The following is a 23,357-nucleotide window of genomic DNA, read 5'->3' as shown; positions in this document are numbered from 1 at the left end:
GGCACAAAGCCTGATGATTTAACCTCATTCATGGAGAAAAGAAGCCAAGATTTCAAACAACGCAGGAAATTAAACAATTAAACCACCAGATTGCAGGAAACTCTTGCTAATCCAGAATTTTTGGAAAGATTTTCAGTTTCTGAACTCCCGCTGATATTACCACCTCCCACACAGCCCCCACCTGCTTTGCCCTGGAGGCTTATCAGGATGCAGCAAGCATCTTCTGCAGGATTTCTGTCACTGGCAGGCAGTGCTCCTGTATTCTGACCCTCCCCGCAATCTACTGATTCGCAGGCTGTTGCTCACACAAAGACACAAATGCCAGCAGGAAATGAGCATCTTTTTTCTTAAAAAAACAAACTTGTTTGATTAATTTGTCTTGTTGGCAGGGCTAACAAAAAACAATAAAACCATCAGGGATAAAAGGCAAAATCATGTTTCAGACATTTAAAACAAGAAAAAAAATGTCATCATATATTGTAGGTGATACGAGCTTTAACACTTGTATATTAATGTGTGGTTACCAGCTGAGGTTTCTACTCTGAATAATAGAAAAAAATGAGTGCTTGCTCTCATTCGATGAACAATGCTGATATGCGGTTCTGCACTTAAAGAAATCATGAAAAAATTATAAAGCAAAAGTAAACTTCTCGTCCTCGACTAACCCCTGACGTCTCGTAGCAGTGGACCGAGCAGCCAAATGAGTACAGGACATGATTTCTGAGGCAGACCGTGGTTTAGGTGGTACTGGGCTCTAATATTCACAGAGTCATGCATCACCAAGCTGCTTTTCTAATATAACTGTGGCAGTTGGCAGCACCAGATGTACAGTAGAATACTGCTGGCTGACTGACAATCTTGATAAAACTTGTATCGGCTGTGCAGGATATTTCTCATCCATCCTTTTGTCATACAGCAGCTGAATCTGTAATCATATTTCAAGAGTACTGTGCTCCAAAATACCAGTGTTGTGGCTTGAAGCTGTTAAAATGCAGCACAAATGAATGGCTGCCGTAGATAAGCAATATCAGTCTTGCCCCCAAACTCTTTCATAATGCTGATTTAATTCCAAGAAAAATGTTGTATGAAGCAAAACACAAGATAACATGTCGATTGGGGAAATAGAGATAGCAAAATGCCTTGGATGGAGTGCAGAATGCTTAATCAGATTTTCTAAGTGCAGCTCATGATTAAAAAATGAACATTTAAACAGTAACTACAGCTGGAAAATACACTGCTTTGTTTCTGTTTGCCTGTTCAAGCAAAGGAACAAAGAAACAACTAAATTCAGTGAAGAAAACAAACAATTTTCCAAAACGATATCTGCATTTTATTTATGCTTTGATAACTAAATAGACCAGGCTATTACCTGGAAAATGGAGACAGGAAAATCAGGCGCTGCTGAGTGTTTTATATGAAAGAAAGAAACAATCAAAAACAGTCGGATCAACACGATATTAATAATATGACAATATATCAAGAAGAATAGTACGTTTTCTTTTACATCACCTCTACATACTGGCGGTATTGTGCTTTGATAAGACTTTTGCAACTAACACAGATACAGAAAAAAAAATGTAACAACCCCACACAAGGATTTTAGCAATCAATCATTAGGAAACAAAACAAAGAAACAAAGAACAGAAAAACCCTTCTCACTTCATCCCGTGGTCACATGTGAAAATGAAAAAGAAGTGAAAGAATGAAAAAACAAAACAAAATCATAAGAAATGAAATTAGGTGCAGCTCATCCATTTGTGCAATCAACAAAACACTCAACATACCTAATGTTGCAACACTGTCCCTTCACACACACAAACGCACACAGGAATATATGGCATGTATCATTGTCATGTTTCTGTAAATGAGGCAGACTTGGTAAATATAATGATTAAATGTATATAAGTCTATATATAAAAAAAAAATCAATCAAAATTAGAAATGATATGAAAAAAAACATGCACTGGACAAATACAAGCATGCATTTACATGATGAGACCTGAAATCTTCACCAGTACATTAAATGGTAGATGATGCACCTCTACCACCGTCGCCACCTCCACTTACATCGCAACCCCCTGAAAGTATTTCCTGCACACGCAACTACACTCATTGTGAACAAAGATACATTCGCAAACAAAGTACACAGAGTCCAGCGGTTGTTTTATGAAGCACTGCAACAGTTCTAGATGTTGCTACATGTGGAGTAAGCAGTATGAATATTCGTCACACTAGCAAGCCGGTGTTGTGTGAAACCATCATGTGTTGCTGTGCTATATAAAGGCATGGGGGCTCTTTTTTCTGATCTACTGTCTATGGTGAGATAACTGTACATTTTCCCTTATTTATTTCTTTATTTTTTTGTCTTTTGAAAGAGAGGTCCATGTTGGCAAGGTTTCTCCATGAGCATCCTTTTCGGCAGTAATCCAGAGGAAAAACACAGAAGAGTGCTGCATGAAATGTTCTCCGGAAAAATTACAGATTTATTTTTTTTTTAAACATTTAGGACTTCCTCTGACAAATTCTTTGTCACGATTGATTCGTCCATTTTCCTCAGTTTTCATGTAAAAAGTGCATCTGTTAGATTAGTATCAGTTCCTCGCCCTCCCTGCGTTGGACAGTTGTCGTTGTATGGTGGCTTTGGTTGCATAACACGCACTTTCACCTGGGTTCTGCTCAGCAAGTGAAGTCTTCAAAGTTACCCTGGCCTGGATGATGAGGTAGCATATTGCCAGGATACGTTGATGGTGTACGCAGGTTCTCACAAGGAGCCTGAGAGAGAAATGGGATGAGAGAGGCAGACAGTCAAAAGGCAGGTAAGAGAAATGATCAGCAGAAGATATAGCATTGAGATCGAAGGAGCATAAATGTGCAAGAAAACCTAAATAAAAAGCTCATAAACACTTTCACAGGAAAACATGACATGAGCAACAATTCGGGCTGAGATGAGTGAGGAAATAAATTCTTCAGGAATACTTTGAAAAATGCTGAAAATAATGGTGAACAGAAAAGGAGAGGACTACAAAGTGAAGATCAGTTGTGGAGAATATCTTTCCCTTCTCTGTCTGAGGTCTGACTTACAATTAAAGTGAACTGGCTTCATTTACACTTGGAAATAAGTGAGCTGTCACACCTTCCAAAGCTTTAATTCCGGCCTGTCCCTGCTGGTGCTGTCCCCCAGCTTTGATTAAATTCCAGCCACTTTCCGCTCTCCTACTTCTCCCTCTCAATTTTCTCCCCCTCTCATCCCAATCACTTTTTCACTCTCTACCGTGTCTCTCAAGTCCCCCCACCCAAACTTCCTCCATCTCTATCTCTTCTCTCTCATTTGCTCGTCTTCCTACCACCACCCCACCACCTCCTTGATCTCGACTCCAGTTGAGAGCAGTGAAGACAAAGCAGAGAGTGTGCCCCTGTCAACGCAATGCCGTCTGACACAGTGAAAGTACTTAACAGCACACTACTGACATGGTGTTTCACATCATCCAGGCTCAGCACAGCTCCCCGGTCATTGTTTTTGCGGCCTTTGTGTTTCTTCTTCATGCACCGGCACACCTTGTATTTGATCACCTGAAAATAGACGAGCACACCTGTTACCAAAAAGTACTTTCTTGCTTCTGGTGAGCATCCAAGTGTTCTGTTTTTGGTTCATCATAGTTCAAACCCACATACTTGACTGGAATAGAAATGTGATTTATTTTATGTATCTATAAATATGCTTGCGCGGTGACCCTGCACATGAGCAGTAGCTGCTTTGCTCTGCCCATCTCTCTCTCTCTCACACACATTTCTAATCAAGGACTAACAGACACACACATAAAAACACTTAGTACTTCAGTTGTAAGAGAAGGGAGGAAGGAAGTGTGGAGCACAGAGTTACTCTAATGAGAGTGGACATAGACATCCTGACTAATCTAAAATATAATACATTCAAAATGTTAATGTATTCAGCGTTGCTACTGCTAAGATGTGAGTGCCGTGCAGAAATGCAGAAATGGGCTGCAGGGTTGTGAGGGACAGAGCGTTCGTCATGCTCGCTAAAACACGTCCTTGTGCGCATGGTAACACTGTGTGAAAAATGAAATTTTGCCAGCAAGTCATTCTATTTTGCTGGAGTAGCACAGATGACCATAAAAACACAATAGATATTCGTTTTTTACCTCATATAGATAGTCAATGAGTTCAAGAATGGTGAGGATGCTGGCCCCAATGAAGAGACCCATCTGACCACCAATATCACCTGCAAAGAAAAATAAGGAAGCAAAACTTGTACCTGAATACATTCACGAAACACAGGTCAGCTTTCACACACACTTTGCGTCTTTTTTTACATCTAAAAGGTGAGAAATGTAACAGCAAATATAGACGTTTGCAAATATGCAGTTAAAAAGATTAAAGAGACACTTTTGTGTCTCTTCTGGGACCTGAACACCTCATAAAAAATGCAAGCACTTGCGCTACTGTCATTTTAGATACAAAGCAACTGTCATGCTGCATACTGCACATTATCTCTTCCTAAGAAAACACTTGACAGCCATTTCCTTACCCAGAAGGCCTGCCAATTCATAGGCTTTCTTTTGTTCGATGGTTTCGTAGTTCAGCGCTTCAAAGTAGATATCCAAAACCAGAATGTTATCACTGTTAACAGAAAGGGAAGCAGGCAGTTTTAATTCACATATTTAAAACTAACAGTTTACATTTCAAACACGTTTCTATCAGTGCGTCTTCAGGCAGAGGAGGTGATTGGTGAGTCTGCCACTTCCTGCAGATAACAGAGAAGATGCGTTAAGTTGAGCAAATAACCTGTCACCACTTACTAATTTCCCCTATGTGGGTCTGCCCATTGAGGAATACAAGGGAAATGATGGTAGCTGTTTGATTTCATACTGTGTTAAAGTCTAAAACTCAGGACTTCAGCATAAAGAAGAAGAAAGGGGATTAGTTTAAAGGCCCAGGGCAAGACAGACTATTATTGTAATTCTTAAATATCCTCTCTCTGGGTGAAGTCAGACTTTACACCCCACTGGGGTTGGGATCAAAACCACAGCTTGACTTTGTAGTTTTCCTTTTTTGGTACATGATTTTCAGTTTTATACCTTAAAATACAAGTCCTGCATTATAAGACAAGTGATAAGCTGCCAGTCCTAAGATCAACTCTGCTGAAGCCAAGGGTTCATTTTAAATGACTCGATGCAAATTGTAGCTGGTAACATGGTGATAATGTGGAGAACATTTTAAAATTGCCTGAGATCTTATACTTCAGGTCACTCTGACTGCACTGACTTCTTTTTTTTAAAGCCCATCAGCAGTACACACAATGAGAAACAGTCATCAAACACTTTGAGGTCAGTGGGTCTCAGCGTTTATTCACCTGCACACTGATAATTACAAATCAACAATGGCTGTGTTCCATTAAGTGTCCCTGAAAGCCAGCATGTGCAATAAAACGAGCCTAGACCTGGCTCACTCAAATTAATCACAGCCTTCAAGTCAAAGTACAAATGTCACAAAAAATCATTTTGATGAAGGTAAAACAAAATATCATGTTATTAAATATGAATGAGTTGGAGTTTTTCAGCCCAGCAGGTTTTTGACTCTGGATGAATTTCAAAAGCATCCATCAGCTTCTGGAAGCTGTGGGAACTCTGTTCTTTCTGTCAGCTCTTGCCAACATTTTACAGTAGAGTGGATGTAATCTGCTGTTCCCCCGTTGGAAACTAGTAAACTATGTGGGCCTTTATAAGAGGATGGTCAAGGTGGCTGATGTAACCCATGAGATTTTGATATGTGAATTGGCAAATTGGATATGTCATGCCCACGGCCGTGAGATTATTTTAATGCTTGGTTGTGCTTTTAAATTATCTGATTTATGATTGACATAAAAACTCTTTCTGAAATGTGAATTAAACCTTCAGACAGCCAGCCAACCATCACTGAGGTTGGGCTAAACCACTGTAACATTGACACTGCAGCACGAGTACTCACACTTAGCCACTTCAAATTTTTACTAATTACTTTTACTAAATAAATGTAATTATTTACCTTTATGTTTCAGTTTCAGCTGCACACAACACACCTCCCTCAATAGTTTATCCATTTCTTCTGTCCGTTCAGACTGCTCTGGTAAATCCTAATTTGTTCTAAATTTTAACTTTAACTTTTGTGCAATTATGTCTAAAATTTGGTGGAACGGTAACATTGTCCTCAACTCCTCAGATGACCTCCCAGACGAGGCGGCGCACTTACCACTAAATCACCGAGCCCCCAGTATCATGTAGAAACAATACTAAATCAATTGTCCTGCAATAACTGCACAGTGAAAATATTAATATTTGGATTGTCCAAAATCAACAAATAACCTCACCATGCAACACATGTAGATATTCACTACATTAGGTACACCTGTTCAACTGCTCATTAACACTAATCAGACAATCACATGTGAGCAACTCAATGGATTGAGGTTTGTACACATGGTGAAGACGACCTGCTAACGTTCAAACTGAGCACCAGAATGAGGCAGAAAGGTGATTTAAGTGACTTTGAACGTGGCATGATTTTAGGTAGTAGATTAGCTGGTTTGAGTATTCCAGAAACTGCTGATCTATAAGGATTTTCTTGCACAAAAGAGAAAATATCCAGTGAGTGGCAGTTCTCTGGGTGAAAATGCCTTGTGGATGTAAGAGGCACAGGAGTGACCAGACTGCTTTGAGCTAGCAGGAAACAGTAATTCAAATTCAGTAAGTAATTATGATGAAGCTGAGGAGAGGCCAGCAAACTGATAGGAAGGCAACAGCGACTCAAATAACAACTGATTACAACTAAGGTAATGAATGCACAACCTGATGTTAGTAACATGTGCCCAATAAAGGGGCCAGTTAGTGAATATAAATGATGTAAACATGTTTTATAATCTAAAAACAGTCCCAGAGTCCCAGAGATGTGGATCTGATCACAATCAAATAAAATGTCAAAGTGTTATTTAAAAAAAAAACAAAAAACAAAAACATAAATGCAAATATTTTTAGGCTAGGTGTAATTTGAACATTTACTACACATTCAGTTTTTCCCCAGATCCTAAAAAGACAATTTTTTCTACCTTTCACGATGTTCCAAATTTAGACATGAACAGCAATGATTGACAGGCCATATTTATTTATTATAAGATTATTTATTAAAAATTTTTTATTTTAAAACTTTATATCAGCGACTTTTACCACTGGTACTGCTTTAGCTCCTGATATATTCTCTGGGGTACAGATGCTGCAGGTTTTCAGTCACTGATCTTCTATCTTGTTATTGTTACTGACATTCTTGGGTACTTTTTCCTGATCTGTAGGCCGTCAGTATGGGTTGTCATGCTGAAGTTTCAGTGATGCCTCTTGGCTGTCACATGTTCCTGCTGCTTAGTGGGTTAACCTGAGACACATCTGATCACAGTTGCTGTCAAACAGTGGATTAAGCTACATGTCTACCTTTCTTTCTCTGTTTGTGGTTCCCAACAGAAAGACGACAGACAGTCCACTGTCACGGACTTCAGTTTCACATCACCAGAGACTAAGAAGCCGGAATACCAAAACAAAGCTAATGTGCATCAGTATGACACCACTTGGAAATTTGGCCAGTCAAAGAAATGAACTCGATGGATTCACTTGTGTCCACAGGGAATTTCTTTCTGAAGGGAGAAGTGAAAGGTTTTTAACAGCAGTCTGGCTACATATGGTGTAATTAACTTGCCTTCAACCGCTCTGCCGGGAGTGATAGATAAAAGATCCAACTATTATTGTACCCTCTCCTCATTTCCTTGAACTGCTTTTGATCTCTTCAGTACATTTGGCCAAGAAACACTCAATACTTGGTCGATTAATCAAGTTAAGCTCTGAATGTGAATTCCTTGCTCTATTTTCTCCCCTCGATGAAAAAAAATCCAAGTTTTAGAAAGTGAAAGGGTTACTACACTCACTGAGGAGCCTTTAAGGAAGTAAGTAAAAGAGAAAATCAACCCGAAACACATCGGTTCTGTTAGACAGAAAAGAGAGTGGGTCATTTAACTTGTTTAGTGGCAGTTTTCTTGTCCTTACGGGTAACTGATATCGGTGGCATGAACTTTTATCAAGAGATTTAAGATAAGATAAGATAAGATAAGATAACCTTTATTAGTCCCACACGTGGGAAATTTGTTTTGTCACAGCAGGAAGTGGACAGTGCAAAAGTTATGAGGCAAAAATTAGAATACATTTCTGATGTAAGTGTGCTTGTATTCTGAAGTGGCTTAATCTGTCTTAATCCCTCACAATCAGGACAGCAAGCTATGTTTCAGCCAGTACTGAATTGCTAAATGATGACAGAAAGGAAAATCCAGTGCACAAGTGAAAAAACACAGAACTCCAACCAAGTTGCGTTTGGTATATATTTTGTTTCACATGTTTAAAGAAATGAAGAAAAAAAACTCAGTTTGGCTCCTGAATGTTTTCACAGAGCTTTTCCATCCTCATCAAACACAAACAGCACATTTATAATCTACAACCGTACTGCTCATGAAAAGTAAAACAGTACTCCAGTGTAATCTAACAAGTCAACAAGTCAACTGAAGATGAAATCCATTTTCAATTCAATTCAATTCAATTCAATAAAACTTTATTGACCCCGAAAGAAATTGGGTTAAGGCTGCCGACCTTTTGCCAGCGCCATCTTACCCTTCCGACCATACATACATTACACAACATTTTCATTTTTTATATAATGACCCAGTAGCTGTACTTTCAGTAAAACTTTACTCCCTTTGGAAGAGTCCAATTTTTGCTATTAGGGGAAATATCTTTAATGCTGGCTTTTGCCAAGTCTGGGACAGAAGATAACAATTTTTGCAGGGTAAAATTACAGTATACACTTACTGAACACAGCCAATTTATTAGGTACACCTGTTCAACTGCCCATTAATATAGCTAACCGGTCAGCCAATAACAGCAGGCAAATGCAGCAACAGTGTGGGCCACAACCAAAGTATGCAGAGCATCTCTGAATGGAGAACACACCAAACTTTGAGGTGAGCTACAGCAGCAGAGGCCCACAGCGGGTGCCACTGCTGTAAGAACAGGAAACTGATCCTTCAATTGTTTTGAAGTCTCAAATTGTCATAGACAAAGTCATGAACATGTTTCTTTACACAGGATTTGGAAGGATGTTGCTTGAGAATAGCTCACTTAGGATCAGAATGAACAACATGAGAATACGGAGCCTCGTATCAATGGTTCAAGATGCTGGTGATGTAACAGTGTGTGGGGTATTTTCTTGCCACACGGGGCCCATTAGTGCCAAGTGAGCATCATTAGTTGACCGTGTCCAACCCTTTATCAGCACATTGTGTGCATCTTCTGATGGCTGCTTCCAGCAGAATAATGTGCAATGTTAAATTATTCTAAACTGTTTTTTGAACATGACAGTGAGTTCACTGTACTCAAATGGCCTCCACAGTCACCAGATCCCAATCCAATCGAGCACCTGATCTGGTGGAAACAGCCATCCCCATCAAAGTCATTTCATTGCTACGCTTCTTTCTGGAGGTGTGTGCATTTGGAACTTCAAACTCAGGGCAAATACACTTCTGTGTCAACCAAAAGCCCATACAACACTTTTCAGTGGAAGAGCTCGAGTCAACTGTAAGTTAATGGGAACTTAACATTTGACGTAAACTACCTGAATTATTGAGCATGCCATTGGCACCTGTTTATAATTCATTTAACAGATATGAGTTTTTTGGGGGGCCAAGCTAACGCAGCTGCCACTTACCACCTGCCCCTTCTCTAATTTTTTTCGGGGGTGAGTTGATAACTGCTGCTACAACATTTTTGTAGTGTTTAAGTAGAGAATAGAAAATAAATAACTAGAAATGTAAAGTACTATCTATAACTAAATACATCTCTTATTTGCTGCAAGACATAAAAAAATATTCATGATAATGAGAAAATGACAGGAGCTGATGAATTGTGTCTACAGAATGCACTGCATGATGACAGTTTAACACACTGTGTAATATGATGAGTGATAATGACATTATAACTGCGCTAAAAATAAAATATAACAATGTTTAGCTTCTAAAATACACTGAAAAGACAAGATGAATGGCACTGATAACTTTAATTCATCGCTTCATTTATGTGAAGCTTCTTAGAGATTGGTTGCATCAAATAACATAAATGTGAAACACTGAATTAAAAGTGAAAATGCTCTGCAAACACAAACCCACCTTTGGTTATATAAAAGATTTAAAAAAATGTACTTACGCTATGTACTGCTCAGTTTTGTTATATTTCTTGGCAAGGTACTTGGCCGATGCTTTGCTGGGTATCTTGACAAAGGACAGCTCTTTACCATAACGTGTCAAGTTGCACGGCGTCTCACACACACAAAAGTCATTGTCTTTCTCGACAAGAAAGTCTGAAAAATGAAGTAGTCAGACAGAGCGAGAGAGAGAGAAGAAAGCCAGAGATAGAGATTTAAAGAGAGAAGACAAGGGGACAGACAGATTTATCGCCATCCCAGGATGACAAACAAAATATGAGTTGAATGAAAAGTGTCACAGGAATGTTGTGAAAAGATGCCGCGAGGAGCAACCCCACAGACCCTTATAAGAAATACAAAAGATATAAGCCACATCAAGACAGAGTCAGAGAGACAGTAACAGCCAGAGGCCAACACGTGAGACACGAGAGATTGCAAGTCAGTAAGAAAACAAGCAACAGACATGAAAGGACTGAAAGGTATCAGTTGATGGAAAGACAGGGGAGTGTGAAAAGGAGAGCCTCAGTGGCAGGCTTGAGGTTTACTCTTTGAGAATGGCTACTATCAGGCTGAAGGAACACTATTATCTGTTATCACCTCGGATCAGGAGTTCTGAACAGTGGGACATGCACACTGAAAAGTGCACATGCACACATACACACACGTGCATACACATACACATCATGCAAGCAGCATGCTGGTTTATCTCCTTACCCAAGGCAGGATCTGCACACTCCTTGTACTGCTCCGGGGTGCAGTATGGGGCATTTCCTAAGGATAGGCAAAAGAACACAATGTTCACAGTCTGACCAAAAATAAGGGGCGAGCAAGGGAAAAGGGGGTTTCGAGGAAGCACAAAAGGCAACGAGTCCAAGACTTATAATTAATGTTGTCTCAGAATTACTGCTGCCCTTATCACACCTGGATTTTTGCCATAAATTTTCAGCTCATCTTGTAATTGATTTCATTAACTTTTGCTGACTCTCATCACCACTTTCGGTCACCCCTTTCCCCATCCTTCTCTTTTTGGCAGTTGATCCATCTTTGTCAGTTTGTCAGGACAACACAAGGTAAGAAATGTCATTGCTGTAGAGGACATTATTACCCTGCTACAATTATTCACTGCTTTTTGGTCCAGAGATCGGAAAGATGAATAGCTGAAGAAGATGGGGAGGTTCCCTCTAGACTTCCAGTAATCAACTGAACAATCACTATAAGATAGAGACTAATCCTGATTATCACACAGGCAGATTGGCAGGCTGTCTATATGCAAACACGGGTCTCTCGCTGATTGAAGAGAGGCATTAACAATAATTGGACAGGTAAGTGAGGGTTAACGGAGGCCAAAAGCAAATGTTTCCTCAGTACCAAACTCCTTTTCAATTTGCCATCAGAGATGCCACACAGTGATTAAGTGTAGGCGGTAGACAGCAAATGCCAGCTGTAATCACTGTGCAAACAAAATGAAAACAGTTGAGTTTTCCGATCCACTGGAGTGTGAAAATATCTGATTTTCAGCGTTTGCTGGAAAAAGTGTTTTGCTCCTCAAAAATCATTTTTGTCACTGCAGCATCAAACGAAAGTGTTTCCTGTGAGATTAGAATAACAGACTCTCGAGCACTTCACATCTTTATAAGTAGATATAGATATATTGATATCCAACTCAATTCAATTCAGTTTTATTTATAAAGTGCCAAATCACAACAACAGTTGCCTCACGTCGCTTTATATTGTAAGGTAAAGACCCTACAATAATGCGAAAGCAGTAAGGTGCCCCCTCTGGTTCTTACCGGGCATATGAACCATCCTACAGTTACAGTTATCCACCAAGTATCGTGTTTCACAGTCGATCCTGCAGGCCGTGATGCTGTAACTGCTGAAAAAGTCAGAATCCATCGGTGTGGATTTGCAGTCGCCCCATGGTGGAGGCAGGTATGTCAGCTGAAAGAGAGGCACAAACACGTCACACATGGCGATTGCTATCTGCTGAACATCCCCAGAGACTTATCAATACCTTGACCATATTTGAAGTAAAAAAAATTCACAATGCGAATGTGACCTGTTTTTTATAAAAATAATAAAACTCACAGTTTATGTTCATGGAAGTGGCAACAGAGTAAAAAGTAAACAAAAAGAACAACTACGCAGTCATTTGCAATTTCATCATATGCACGTTATTGCACGCTTATCCTCAATGCAGTTTTTCATGCCATATTTTCTCTCAATATGCTAAACTTGTTACTCTGTCGATATGAAAGGTCTTTACACACTGCATTTGGAACAGAATGTGAATCTTGTTCTTACTCCAGATTCGTGGACATGTGAGTTGTGGTTATTGAGCGTAGGAGCATTAATCCTACGCTTCTCCTATTCCTAGTCTCCCTCTGTGCTTTCATTGTGCTGCCCACTCTTCATGCAGGAACTGAATAGTATCAGCTGTTTAGTAGAGCTGATATGTCGTAAGAGTTTCACTCTAAGCAGCGTTGCTGCAGAACCAAATACCATATGCCCAGTATTTGAATCCACAAATGTTAGCTATGTCGCCTCTCAGCAGTCTGTGCAGTAAAACATGCAATCCGGTGGATTCGTGCAGTGGAGGAACCCAAAGAGAGACGCTGTCACCAGACTTATTAGACTTTGCATTTCTTTGAACATCTGCACAGCAGTGCTGGATATGTAATTCTATAGTATTAGTATACAAGTATTTACATCTTTAAATAATTAAAAACTGCAGAAGCCACTCACAGATCATACTGTTATACAGTGAAGTGAATGTGGTGCATTCATAAACACATCTGTATTTGAAATACTTTTTTGCAGATATGCATATATTTTAATTAAATTTAATTTATGTGAGTAAACACAATAATCAAACTAAAGTAATTTTCTTGTATATAGGTTTTCAGAAAAAGTAAAAAAAAAAAGAGCACATCAGAATTTTATTAAGTCCAATTTGGTGCATTAATATAGATGGATTTATGCAAATAACAGTCACAAACCCAGAGGTATTTAGTTTGCCATAAAATTAACGGTTAATACGGTTAATAAAAGTTGCTTATTAGTTTTTCAGTGCTTCAACCGAATCTTCCAAATACACCATATGTTAGAAACTAATTTCATGCCAGTTTGCATGCATCTGCCAGCTACAGGTCCTGTTGTCTTCTCTACAGGGGGGTTTAAAGTAGTTAAGTGCATACTTATCATGATGTACCAGGGCTTGGGGAACGAGCATGTCGAGGAAGTTGAAAATTTGTCTTTGGCAAAAATGGGCTGCCAGCACAACTACACAACAACATGAGAGCTTACTCATGAAATTGGACATAATTGGAATGGCTGACATCAAAGAGCAAGAGGAGGCAAGAGTAAACTTGAAGGAGAGATGAACTATGACACTCTCCTTATCCCAGTGAACAAAGGAACCACTGTGAGAAAAAGGAACCAAAGGCATATACAGACAGCACAATGATAAAATTTTGCAGATGCCTGCATGCACTGAACAAAAAAATATAAGATATCACCAAACCAAAACCAACCCATCCCCCAAATGTGGCTTTCTGGACAAAATTATGGAGACATGGGGTATTCATATTAATGGGCATCTAAACGCCAAAACTTTATTTGATTTAAATTTGGAAGATCTGTCTTCAAGATCATGTTCTTGTACACCTCTGTACCCATTGTACACATCTTCAGTGCTGAAAGAGTACAGCACAGACTTCACACTGTAGCAGTCCTATCATGTCCTGTAGTAGCTATGCTTCTGCACTGTGCACTTGATCTTCTGTGCACTTGATCTTCTCCAGTGTGTCAAAACAGAAATCCTTCAACTTGATTTTCATTGTCTGCAGGTGGATGAAGACAGAGCAAGGCAAATCTGGTAAACAGGGGCAGGGTAGGTGTTGAACAAAGATGTCGTTGCCGTGGCCACAAGACTCCTGTGTTTTCAGTATGCTCTGAGGTTGTTTCTCATGAATGTCATTCTTACATGCTTACTTCTGTACTTCTACTGTAAATTCTATACAGCAGAAGTAGCAGTATATTTTGACTATCTTACAGCTGGGCACAAATTTTCAGTAGATAATCACATGAATGTTGAAAAAATTCCTGTCACAATCCTTCACACAAACTTTGTCTCAGTTATAAACAGAAGTTGATATTTGCGCTTTTCTTTCATGGTGCAACTGCAGAGTTTATAGTATAAGCAGTTTGACTTTTTTTCCTCTTCTCAGTCCCCTCACCACTCAACCAGCTGCGATAGATAACTTGCTGATAGTTGCAGTTTTCTCTCTAATAATGTAGGGTGCTTGCCTTATGATATAAAGCGCCTTGAGGTGACTGCTCTGGTGAACTGGCGCTATATAAATAAAATGATCTATCTTCTAAAAATATGGGGAACGCATGCACAGATGCTTTAGTCAAAATTGGAGATTAGACAGCTGACTGGAAGTTGATAGATGTTGCCGCTGTCTGTTGCGGTTATGAAACAAACTCAAAAGCAGACTTTCATAAACAGCTGGGAGCAAAACACCAACTCAAGCCGCAGCTAACATTTCGTCAGAACTTACATTACATACATTATTGCCGAGTTTTATAAGCCTGACATATATCAGAGTCTATTTTTACTATGGTATGGGCTTTAACATAAAGTTAAATTTATAACTTTTATAACTATTTTTTTCTAACATTTTAATTTGTAACTGTGTAACTGATTTGTAAAAGTGGGGGAACTAACGACATTGGGACTGGGTCTTTTGCGCTTAGTTACGTTTACGGACCTTTTGTTTGTTTTCACTATCCACTTCGCTCAATTTCTTATGTTCTTAAATGAACCGTGTAATTAAGGAGACTGGTGATGAAAGGTTGAAAACGCCTGATGCTGAGCTGCTGCCTTATTTGCAGAGACAGCCTATATGTTTGTATGCAAGGTGGTAGGCAAGAGAGACAGAGACTGAAAGCAGGTGTCTCATACAAAAACCTTCATCTTTCTATGACACTAAAGTTTCAGGCATTCTTCAAAAAAAAGAAAACAATCATACCTTGTAGTGAGTTGAGCGACTCATAGAGATAAAGGGAAGAGGTGGATAGTGAAAGTCTTATGTGTGCCTATATCAATAGAGCACGCATTCAGGCTTGTGCTGAATTGATACGCCAATCTTGTTGGACTTAGAAAGAGCTTTGCCACGGCTTATGTGGGAAAGTGACCAAGGTGTGCATTCTAAAATGAAGCTGACAATTTCAGATGTCTTCAGATTGCTGAAAAGGAGTGAATGTCTGAAAGGGCTATAGAAAGTAGAAGACAACTGAAAAATGATCAGCAGAGCGTGTCGGTCAACATATTCAGGAGACTAATAAATAGACTAAAAAAGATCTAATCATGGTCTCTGCTCCCCAGGAGTAACGGAAATAATTCAGTTACAAAAAATAACTGAGATAATAATTGAAATGTTAAATGAAAAATTACTTAAAACCAAGCATAAATGAATCCTGTGCACATTTGAGTTAGCTTTAGACTACTGTTTATGTAGACAAAATAAACTAAATTCCCTCCGGAGGAATGCATTTTGTAATTTGCATGTTATATCACAACATTTGCCGTACTCATTTACATTTCATCTGCCTTAACTAACAGAAGAGAAAAATGTGATGCGTTAAATGAGGTAGGAAACTAGGAAAAAGAAGGCAGTATGTGTTTCTGTCTCATCAGTTCAATCAGTGCATCACTGAGTGCTCACATGGCAATAAATTAAAGGCCACTGTTGTGATTTAGGGACCAGCAGCTAACAATCTGTAGTGGGGGGGCACGAGGCAGCCACGGGTATCACAAACTGGAGTTGGTTACTAATAACACCAGGAGATGTTCAGCATGCACATACAATAGTCATAAGTAGTCACATACAGTGCAGTGCACTCAAGTAAAACAGACAGCGCGAACAAAAACCTAACCTAATCAGGAGAATATAATCATTCTTCTGATTATTTTAACATCAAGGGTACTTCGCAAAGTCAAGCTAAACTTAAAAACCATCAGAGCATAATAAAATGTGATAATCGATAATGGGCGTATCTGCATTTATTCACAGTCACGTGGATTACATCCCTTAAAGGAGTTCTTTAACTTGAAAATGGGTCTTTTATGTACATTGGTCTGCTATTTTGATTTCCCTGCATTTTCAAAAGCTCTTTTCAGACTTCTCAAACCACTCTGTGGCAACATTATTTCCCTTTGGTTAAACTCAGCAAAAGCTGCTGTAAGTGTGGACAAAAGTAAATCTGGCGTAAAAGATTTCAGGATATTTTCGTGTGCTGAGCAAACCTCGAAGTGGAAAACAAATCACGAGAGAAAGAGGTACAAAGCAGGGGTGACTGTGGACAGAAAAGGAGGCGCATGGAGAAATGCTGGGAGAATTATTTTGTATTTTTTTTACTTTGCATGTAAAGTAGAAGGATATTGCAGATTATTCTGTTGCCAGATCACGGTGAGTGACAGCTTGGCTGGCTGAAAAGTCCCCAACAGCTTTACACTACAGGACTGCTGAAACAGGAAGATGAATGAATGGGAGCAAACTGCATTAGATTAATGAAGACTGAGCCTGCCAGACAATGGGATAAATAAATAGAGACTGAAAGAGGGGAGAAAGGGGGAATGGAGAGATTGTAGAATCATATTAAAGAGAGGAGAATTGTATTAAAGGAATTGTAATGACTGTTGGCGAGGAAAAAAGTAATGGAGCTAGTGGGGAAATAGAGAAAAACAAAGAAGGACACTCTCCTGCAGACGCGACGTTCACAGCATGCAAAATCCTGCTGCAGCCTGCCGACACTGGGACGCACTTAGTAGTAGTGTGGATGTGGAAGGACCGAGATCAAATCCGCTTCTTTCTCTCTCCATTTATTTTGCATGGTTCTGAACCATATTAGGGCCCAGACTATGTGATTTGTCTGACTGCATGCTTGCCATTGCACCCACAGAATTATTCACAGTTCAGAGGAATAACCTACATACACTTCATTTCACTCAACAAAACCGACTTTGACAAGCTGGGGGAAGTTTGTGTTCCTTAATATGTGTTAAGGCCCCGTGTGGGTAACTATTAGGACTGCGTGGAAAATCCAAGCCTTCCAAGAAGTGCACAGACTTGAACAGCCTGCTCAGGGCAGATCTTTCTGGCTAACAAATCAGCATTTCAAACTCCACCATATTAATGATGGAAAAATAAAAAGTAAGCATTCTTTGCTGATGAGTTTGTGGGAAACTTTGATCTGAAACATTCCCAGAAATGTTTTTTAATGTTCTTAAAAAACATTTAAAAAAGAGAATAGCAGTTTTCCTCCAGCACAGCATAGTGCTGACAGTGCATTGCTTACCTTGTGGGTCTTGTCATTTCAAATCCCTGTGGTCTGACAAAAACCTTGAGCAATACCAGAGCCATTTCCACTTCCCTGGATGCCTCAGTCACTGAGCCATGTGTGCAGTCTAACTTGGTGTCTGTTTTAATTTCTGTTCTTCCCAACAATCTAAATACTAGCAAGTTTTCAGTTCACAGAGTCTGAAATTCATTCATTTTAACCTCCCTCATTTGAAATTTAAGGTGTGAGTACAAGCTATTCAGTTCGTACTCACACCTTAAATTTCAAATGACTGACTGTCAGCAGGAAGTTCAGCAAAGCTATCAGTCTCACGAGTGACGAGGCAGACAAGGGCAGAGCCATCAGCAGTGCCTGAGAGGCTGCTGAAAGATCCTCCTGATGGTTTTGAATCAAAGAGAGTGAGCAGTAAAGTGCGAGTGCTACTGGGATGTGGGCCAGGGCTTGATCAACCCTAAAGGAGTAACCAGGGCAATGCAGGGATGTCTGATGTGGAAAGACATTAAACATCTTCAGTGACTAAAGACACAGTACTGATGATGTGGGCCAGCATGCAAAATCCCATTACACTAGATAAGTTGATTTCATGCTGACTAAGACACTTACACCACCTCCTCTTTGGAGGCACCATAAGCCCAAGCAATTGTATAAATACTGATTACCCCAATTTTACACATCTAAAGCCCTTTTTTCAGTGATATGCAAGACTTGCAGCTCCCATCAGTCTGCTGAAGTGACATGGGTTAGTTTTAATGTTGGTGCTCTAATAGCTGCATTTGCAGAAACCCAAGCCAGTGACGAGAGAGTCACACATTACGAGTGTGGTATTTTTGATAACTGCAAAAGATTTCTTGCACCTGTGTCAGTGAGCATTGACTCTAGTGATGAGTAACTACACTTTGGAACATTTACTTCCCTCTTCCACTGCCACTAGGAGCAGGGTCTCTCTCCCTGTCACACTCTGTGTCTGTATGTTTGTGCCGCTGAGACAGCATCTCTTGCTTAAAGGCTGCAAGAGAGATCTGTCATCTGATGTAGAACTACTGAAGACACATTAAAAAGATTGTAAAAATATTGTAAAGCTTATTAGAAAGCTAAAATGCAGAAAGAGTCATTAAGATAAATTATTATTACGCACATGCTATTTCTATTTAGGGCATTTGTCAGTGAGCAGAGCAACTCAAGAAGACACTGGAAAGACCTATGCAGACATAATATACTACTGTAATTTTATGCAGTTGAAATATAAGCCATGCTGAAAATGATATGAAAATGTCACAAAGTCCTAATAATAAGGGCACAGCAACCTTTATTGAATTGAAATTTTATTTTCGTTTTAACTTAGTCATAAAAGCTCAAAAGTCAAGATCCTGTCAGATGAATGGAACGGAGTGTATGTGTGAAAGGGCATTGTTTTCTGGAAAACGTGTGAAAACATAAATTTGCTTACGTTATGTCAGGACTGAAAAGTGAAGTTTGACAATAAAATATGTCTGAGGCTGTTAGAAATAGGTGACCTCAGTCCTCTGCTACTCATTTCCGCCTCAAGGCCACATTCTGGTAGAAAGCACCTGAATCTCATCATGAGAGCTTCAAGCTGCATTGTGGGTAATAAAGGCACCATGTTTCATGCTATATGAATGAAGTTCTAAATCATAGAAGTACTCTTTGCAGGGAGACTAGCAGCCTTTCCTGTAGGAGTAATTACTACTCTAAATTATTCAGGGATTTGAAAAGCAGAGTAATGTTTTCATCATTTTGAAAGTGCAACAGATTATTTTTCGCAGATAATGCCTCTTTATAACTGCAACAAATTATCCTCCAACATCTTGTTGACAAAACACGCTGCGATACAGTGTGTTATTGTAGTTTCAGCGTTCCACTTGTGCCATCTTTCCAAGGACGTACCCGTTGTTCCTGACAGGAGACAAACGTCTGAAACCCCGGCGCCACTCCGAAGCCCAGCTGGTCTATGAACGGCGGCTCATCTTGGGTGTGGATCTGAACTTTGATCCCTGCTTCAAACGATGTCTCATCTGTTGATAACAGAGATTACGACATTTACAATGAGGATGATGATTTGTATGCACAGACTGGCCTGCATGATCAAACCAGCAGCAATTGTTACTAATCAGATGGAGACAAAGCTCAGCTAACGAGTAAAAAAAAAAAAGATGCTGAAAGTTAAAACAAAATGAGAAACGTAAAATTGTAGTCTCAGCTGAGCAGGAAAGAACTATCCCAGTGGAGTTATTAATTCGTAATTGCCATGATTTTCCATGGATGACAAATGCATTGTGGACTTTTAGGAGTTAATAATTGGAATGAGAAGTGACAGGATAAAGAAGGTGGACTTCCCAAATAGACCAGCTGATAACAATACACGCCCCGCAGGAGTCTTATGCACTACAAGGGCATACGAGAGTGAATGCATAAAATTAATAAATAATTGATGATGAGGATAAAACGAAAATCAATATAGCTGACAGCTTGTCTTGCTATAGCACTCTGCTGTATAGATTTTAAATGAACCAGATGGGCCTCTTTGATACTGAGATCAGGGAAACCTCACAGCGAGGTGGTGATTCAAACCTATACTTGTGCAAACATACTTTTGCAGAACCCTGGACCTGCTTATCGTGGCGATGGCAGGTTGGATTCAAGAGGTTTAGCTTCTTTGAGCGCCGGCTCGGGGATAAAGTAGGATGTCTGTTTCCTGCCGCCTTTTCTTTCCAGTTGTCACTTGCTATAATCGTCTAAGTGCTAGGCTTTCTCACTATTTTCAATTAAAGTGCTCTGAAATGTGGCTTGAATTGGCAAGAGAGCTTCGAAAAAGAGACACAGACTTTAACGGTTACACATTTCTTTTCTGATACACAAAGCCATTTTCTGCTGCTGCTGCAGCCTAGACGAATGCTTGAGGCTTAAAGCAGCATATATGTATATGTCATACCCAAGCTCCTGTTTGCATGAGTGCAAACAGGAGGACTTTAAGTAGTGGACATCTGTCTTCAGTACACAACTGAAGTAATAACAATTGGGTGAAAGTATGGAACAAAATGCGAGTATTATACGTTGCTTCATTATTGTTTCACTGCCTGTGCTTTCTTCTGAAATAATGCCAGGTATGTGATAATATGTCTCAGCACAGAAATCAATAACCAGGAGAGGCTCACAATAACCTTGTCAGTTTTTAGTATAAAAAATATATGTGTGTTTTCACAGCTGCCACCAGACACATTTTCAAATTACTTCAATTTATTTAACTTTTTCCTTATTAAAGCATATTGTTGCTCCCATTTCCTCCCACAGTCTGAAGATATGCAGATATAGTGAAGGTTAAGCTCCTAATTACCTCCATCAAAGATTTGTTTGACTGCTTCTTTATTTTTCTGTTTTTTAGTAGAATTACTTGAAAAATTATGGATGGACGTGCATGATGGATTTACTAGAAGTGGGACTTGGCCCAACTTAGGCGTGATCAACTTTAAGGGCTGATATTAATCCAGTTCTTGGTTAAATTATTTTTTTTTAGAATGATTCTTTACCATTGCCAAATCTGATATTCTGCATCATATCTTCACAATTACATATCAAATTTCAATGGATCTGGGTCCAGAAATTTAATTTATGTATAACGTAGAGGCAATTTCAGCCCTGTTTGAGCTTTGCAGTCTGACTGCTCTTGTTTACCTAGAGGTGTTAATATGAGTGTTCATATAAATTATACAGACACGTTCATACACGTATATTATCTGTAGATTGATATTGTATCCTGGGAGTAACCTTTCTCTAATTTATGAATTCTAGCATATGCTTCACCCCCTGACACCCTGAAAATGACAACTAAAGCGGTTCACAAAAACTGCTGGACACTTAAAAATATCACAATTTCACTGCAACAATAATTTTTAAATGTCAGTGGAAACTGTGTTTTCTATTCCCATTTCTCAAGCAAATTAAAATCAAGAGAAAAGAGAATTGCTTTGCTAAGATTTCAGTTTCAGTGGTTTTGTATTTAGTTTGTCACCCTTGTCTGGACATAAATGCTAGTCACCAATTAACTGTAGTAACAAAATTCTCTCCATTTTTCAGCCAGAAAAGCTTTCAAGGCTGACATTTTTCTCCATGACATCCCATAGGTGCTCTATGGGATTTAGGTCAGAGCTCTGGAGGGCTTTTCTCCTCTGATTTTCCCCTAGGTAAAATTATTCCATTGGGTAGCTGGTCATGCTGAAAGATCCACTCCAGTCCTTTTTTAACAAAGAAAAAAAGAAGAAAAAAGTCAAAACAAACAAAAAAGAAAAAACAAAATGATTTTTAAGAAGGTTTCTTACGTTTGCATCCGTGTTCCCCTGTACGCCTGATACACCCTGATTTTATCAAAGCAAGTTCAACTACACCTGTAAAATAATACACTTACATCCACTTTATCTTTTGCGCATTTTCTTAAACTAGTTTAATCCTACCTGTCTTATTGTTCAGTCACTCGCCCGCTTTACTTTTACTCACTAATCCTACGGCCTGTGAACTCAGGTGTATCTGATGATTCTTTTTGATCTCTAAAGCTGCTGTTTCTTTGTTACATGGTTCGATCAGCTGCTACACATTCTCTCCTTCTGGTACATTCCCTTTAAAAACATTTTTTTGACAATATACCAACTGTGAAGATTGAGTTTGTGCTGCTCTGCTGGCGTTCTTTGTGCAGACGACACTTGACCTGTTCTCCCTCCTTCTCCCGTTTCTCTCTCGTCTTTGCAGTGGACATGGGCCGCTAAGTTCAATAAATCAGAATTAGCTATTTCCACATTACTTAGGAGGCATGCTCATGGATTCGGATCTGATTTATTTATTTTAGTAAAGAACACTGGCTTTAAAGTTGTGGTAAACTGTTTGGTTCAAACACCAGTGTGTCTAACATTTTATGGAATAATCATATGAAAGACATGGAGGGTGTTGTAGCTTTAATATCCATAAACCTTTTGATGCCACTCCACACATAAATGACTGTTATCCATAATTCCCATGATTCTGGGAGGTTTTTCACTGGTAGTTAGACACTAGCTTTTGTTCAACTTATATTTATATATTTTTTATACAGTTTGCTCCATAATGTGTGGGACAAACATGGTTTTGCTTCTCACCACCGCAATAGATTGTAAATCAAACAATCAATATGTGATCGAAGTGCAGACTTTCAGGTTTTTTCAGGTGATTTTACAAAATATTTGGCTACAAATATATAGTAATTACAACCATTTCTATACACAGGTCCCCATTTTCAGAGGTTCAAATTTAATTGGCCAATTGACAAGGGAGCATCCAGGTGACGCCTTCTCCCATGCTATTATATGACAAATAAAGCAGACATAATATTTGACGTTCATTTAAAAGTGTTTAATTGTATGTTATAGCTTTTCACTGTAATTTTACTGTGATTTTAAAATATGAGGCCCAAAGAGGACATCATTAGACCAAAAAATGCAAATAAACCTAACAGTGAGAGACAACAAAAACTTTAACAGTGGCCAAATCCACAATCTGGTGCACTGTTAAATAGAATAAATGCTCTGACCAGCTCAACACCAAAAGGCCCGAAAGACCACAGAAGACAGCTAAAGTGCACAAATTATTTCCAATTTTAAGAAAAACAACTTCACGACATCTAATCAAGTCAAGAACACTTTTGCGTCAGCAGGTGTATCACTTCA

General features: G+C 39.1%; 1 protein-coding gene across 3 annotated transcripts in view; it reads right to left on the bottom strand.

Moving 5' to 3' along the window:
- Positions 1-1,307: 1,307 nt before the first annotated feature.
- asic1b (acid-sensing (proton-gated) ion channel 1b) overlaps positions 1,308-23,357 on the bottom strand; it is a 209,481-nt gene continuing 187,431 nt past the window's right edge. For all 3 annotated transcript variants that reach the window (XM_026166912.1, XM_026166910.1, XM_026166911.1), the window contains 8 exons: positions 19,555-19,682; positions 12,072-12,222; positions 10,996-11,052; positions 10,284-10,437; positions 4,547-4,638; positions 4,161-4,240; positions 3,469-3,570; positions 1,308-2,772 (listed from right to left, as the gene is read on the bottom strand). In XM_026166912.1, the coding sequence (XP_026022697.1) occupies positions 2,677-2,772; positions 3,469-3,570; positions 4,161-4,240; positions 4,547-4,638; positions 10,284-10,437; positions 10,996-11,052; positions 12,072-12,222; positions 19,555-19,682 (860 nt within the window). In that variant the 3' untranslated portion in view covers positions 1,308-2,676. The remainder of the gene's footprint in view (positions 2,773-3,468; positions 3,571-4,160; positions 4,241-4,546; positions 4,639-10,283; positions 10,438-10,995; positions 11,053-12,071; positions 12,223-19,554; positions 19,683-23,357) is intronic.

This window comes from Astatotilapia calliptera, chromosome 5 (genome assembly GCF_900246225.1).
Source record: "Astatotilapia calliptera chromosome 5, fAstCal1.2, whole genome shotgun sequence".
NCBI lineage: Eukaryota > Metazoa > Chordata > Actinopteri > Cichliformes > Cichlidae > Astatotilapia > Astatotilapia calliptera.
Note: the sequence above shows the minus strand (reverse complement) of the source record. Positions and strands in the feature narration are given on the sequence as shown.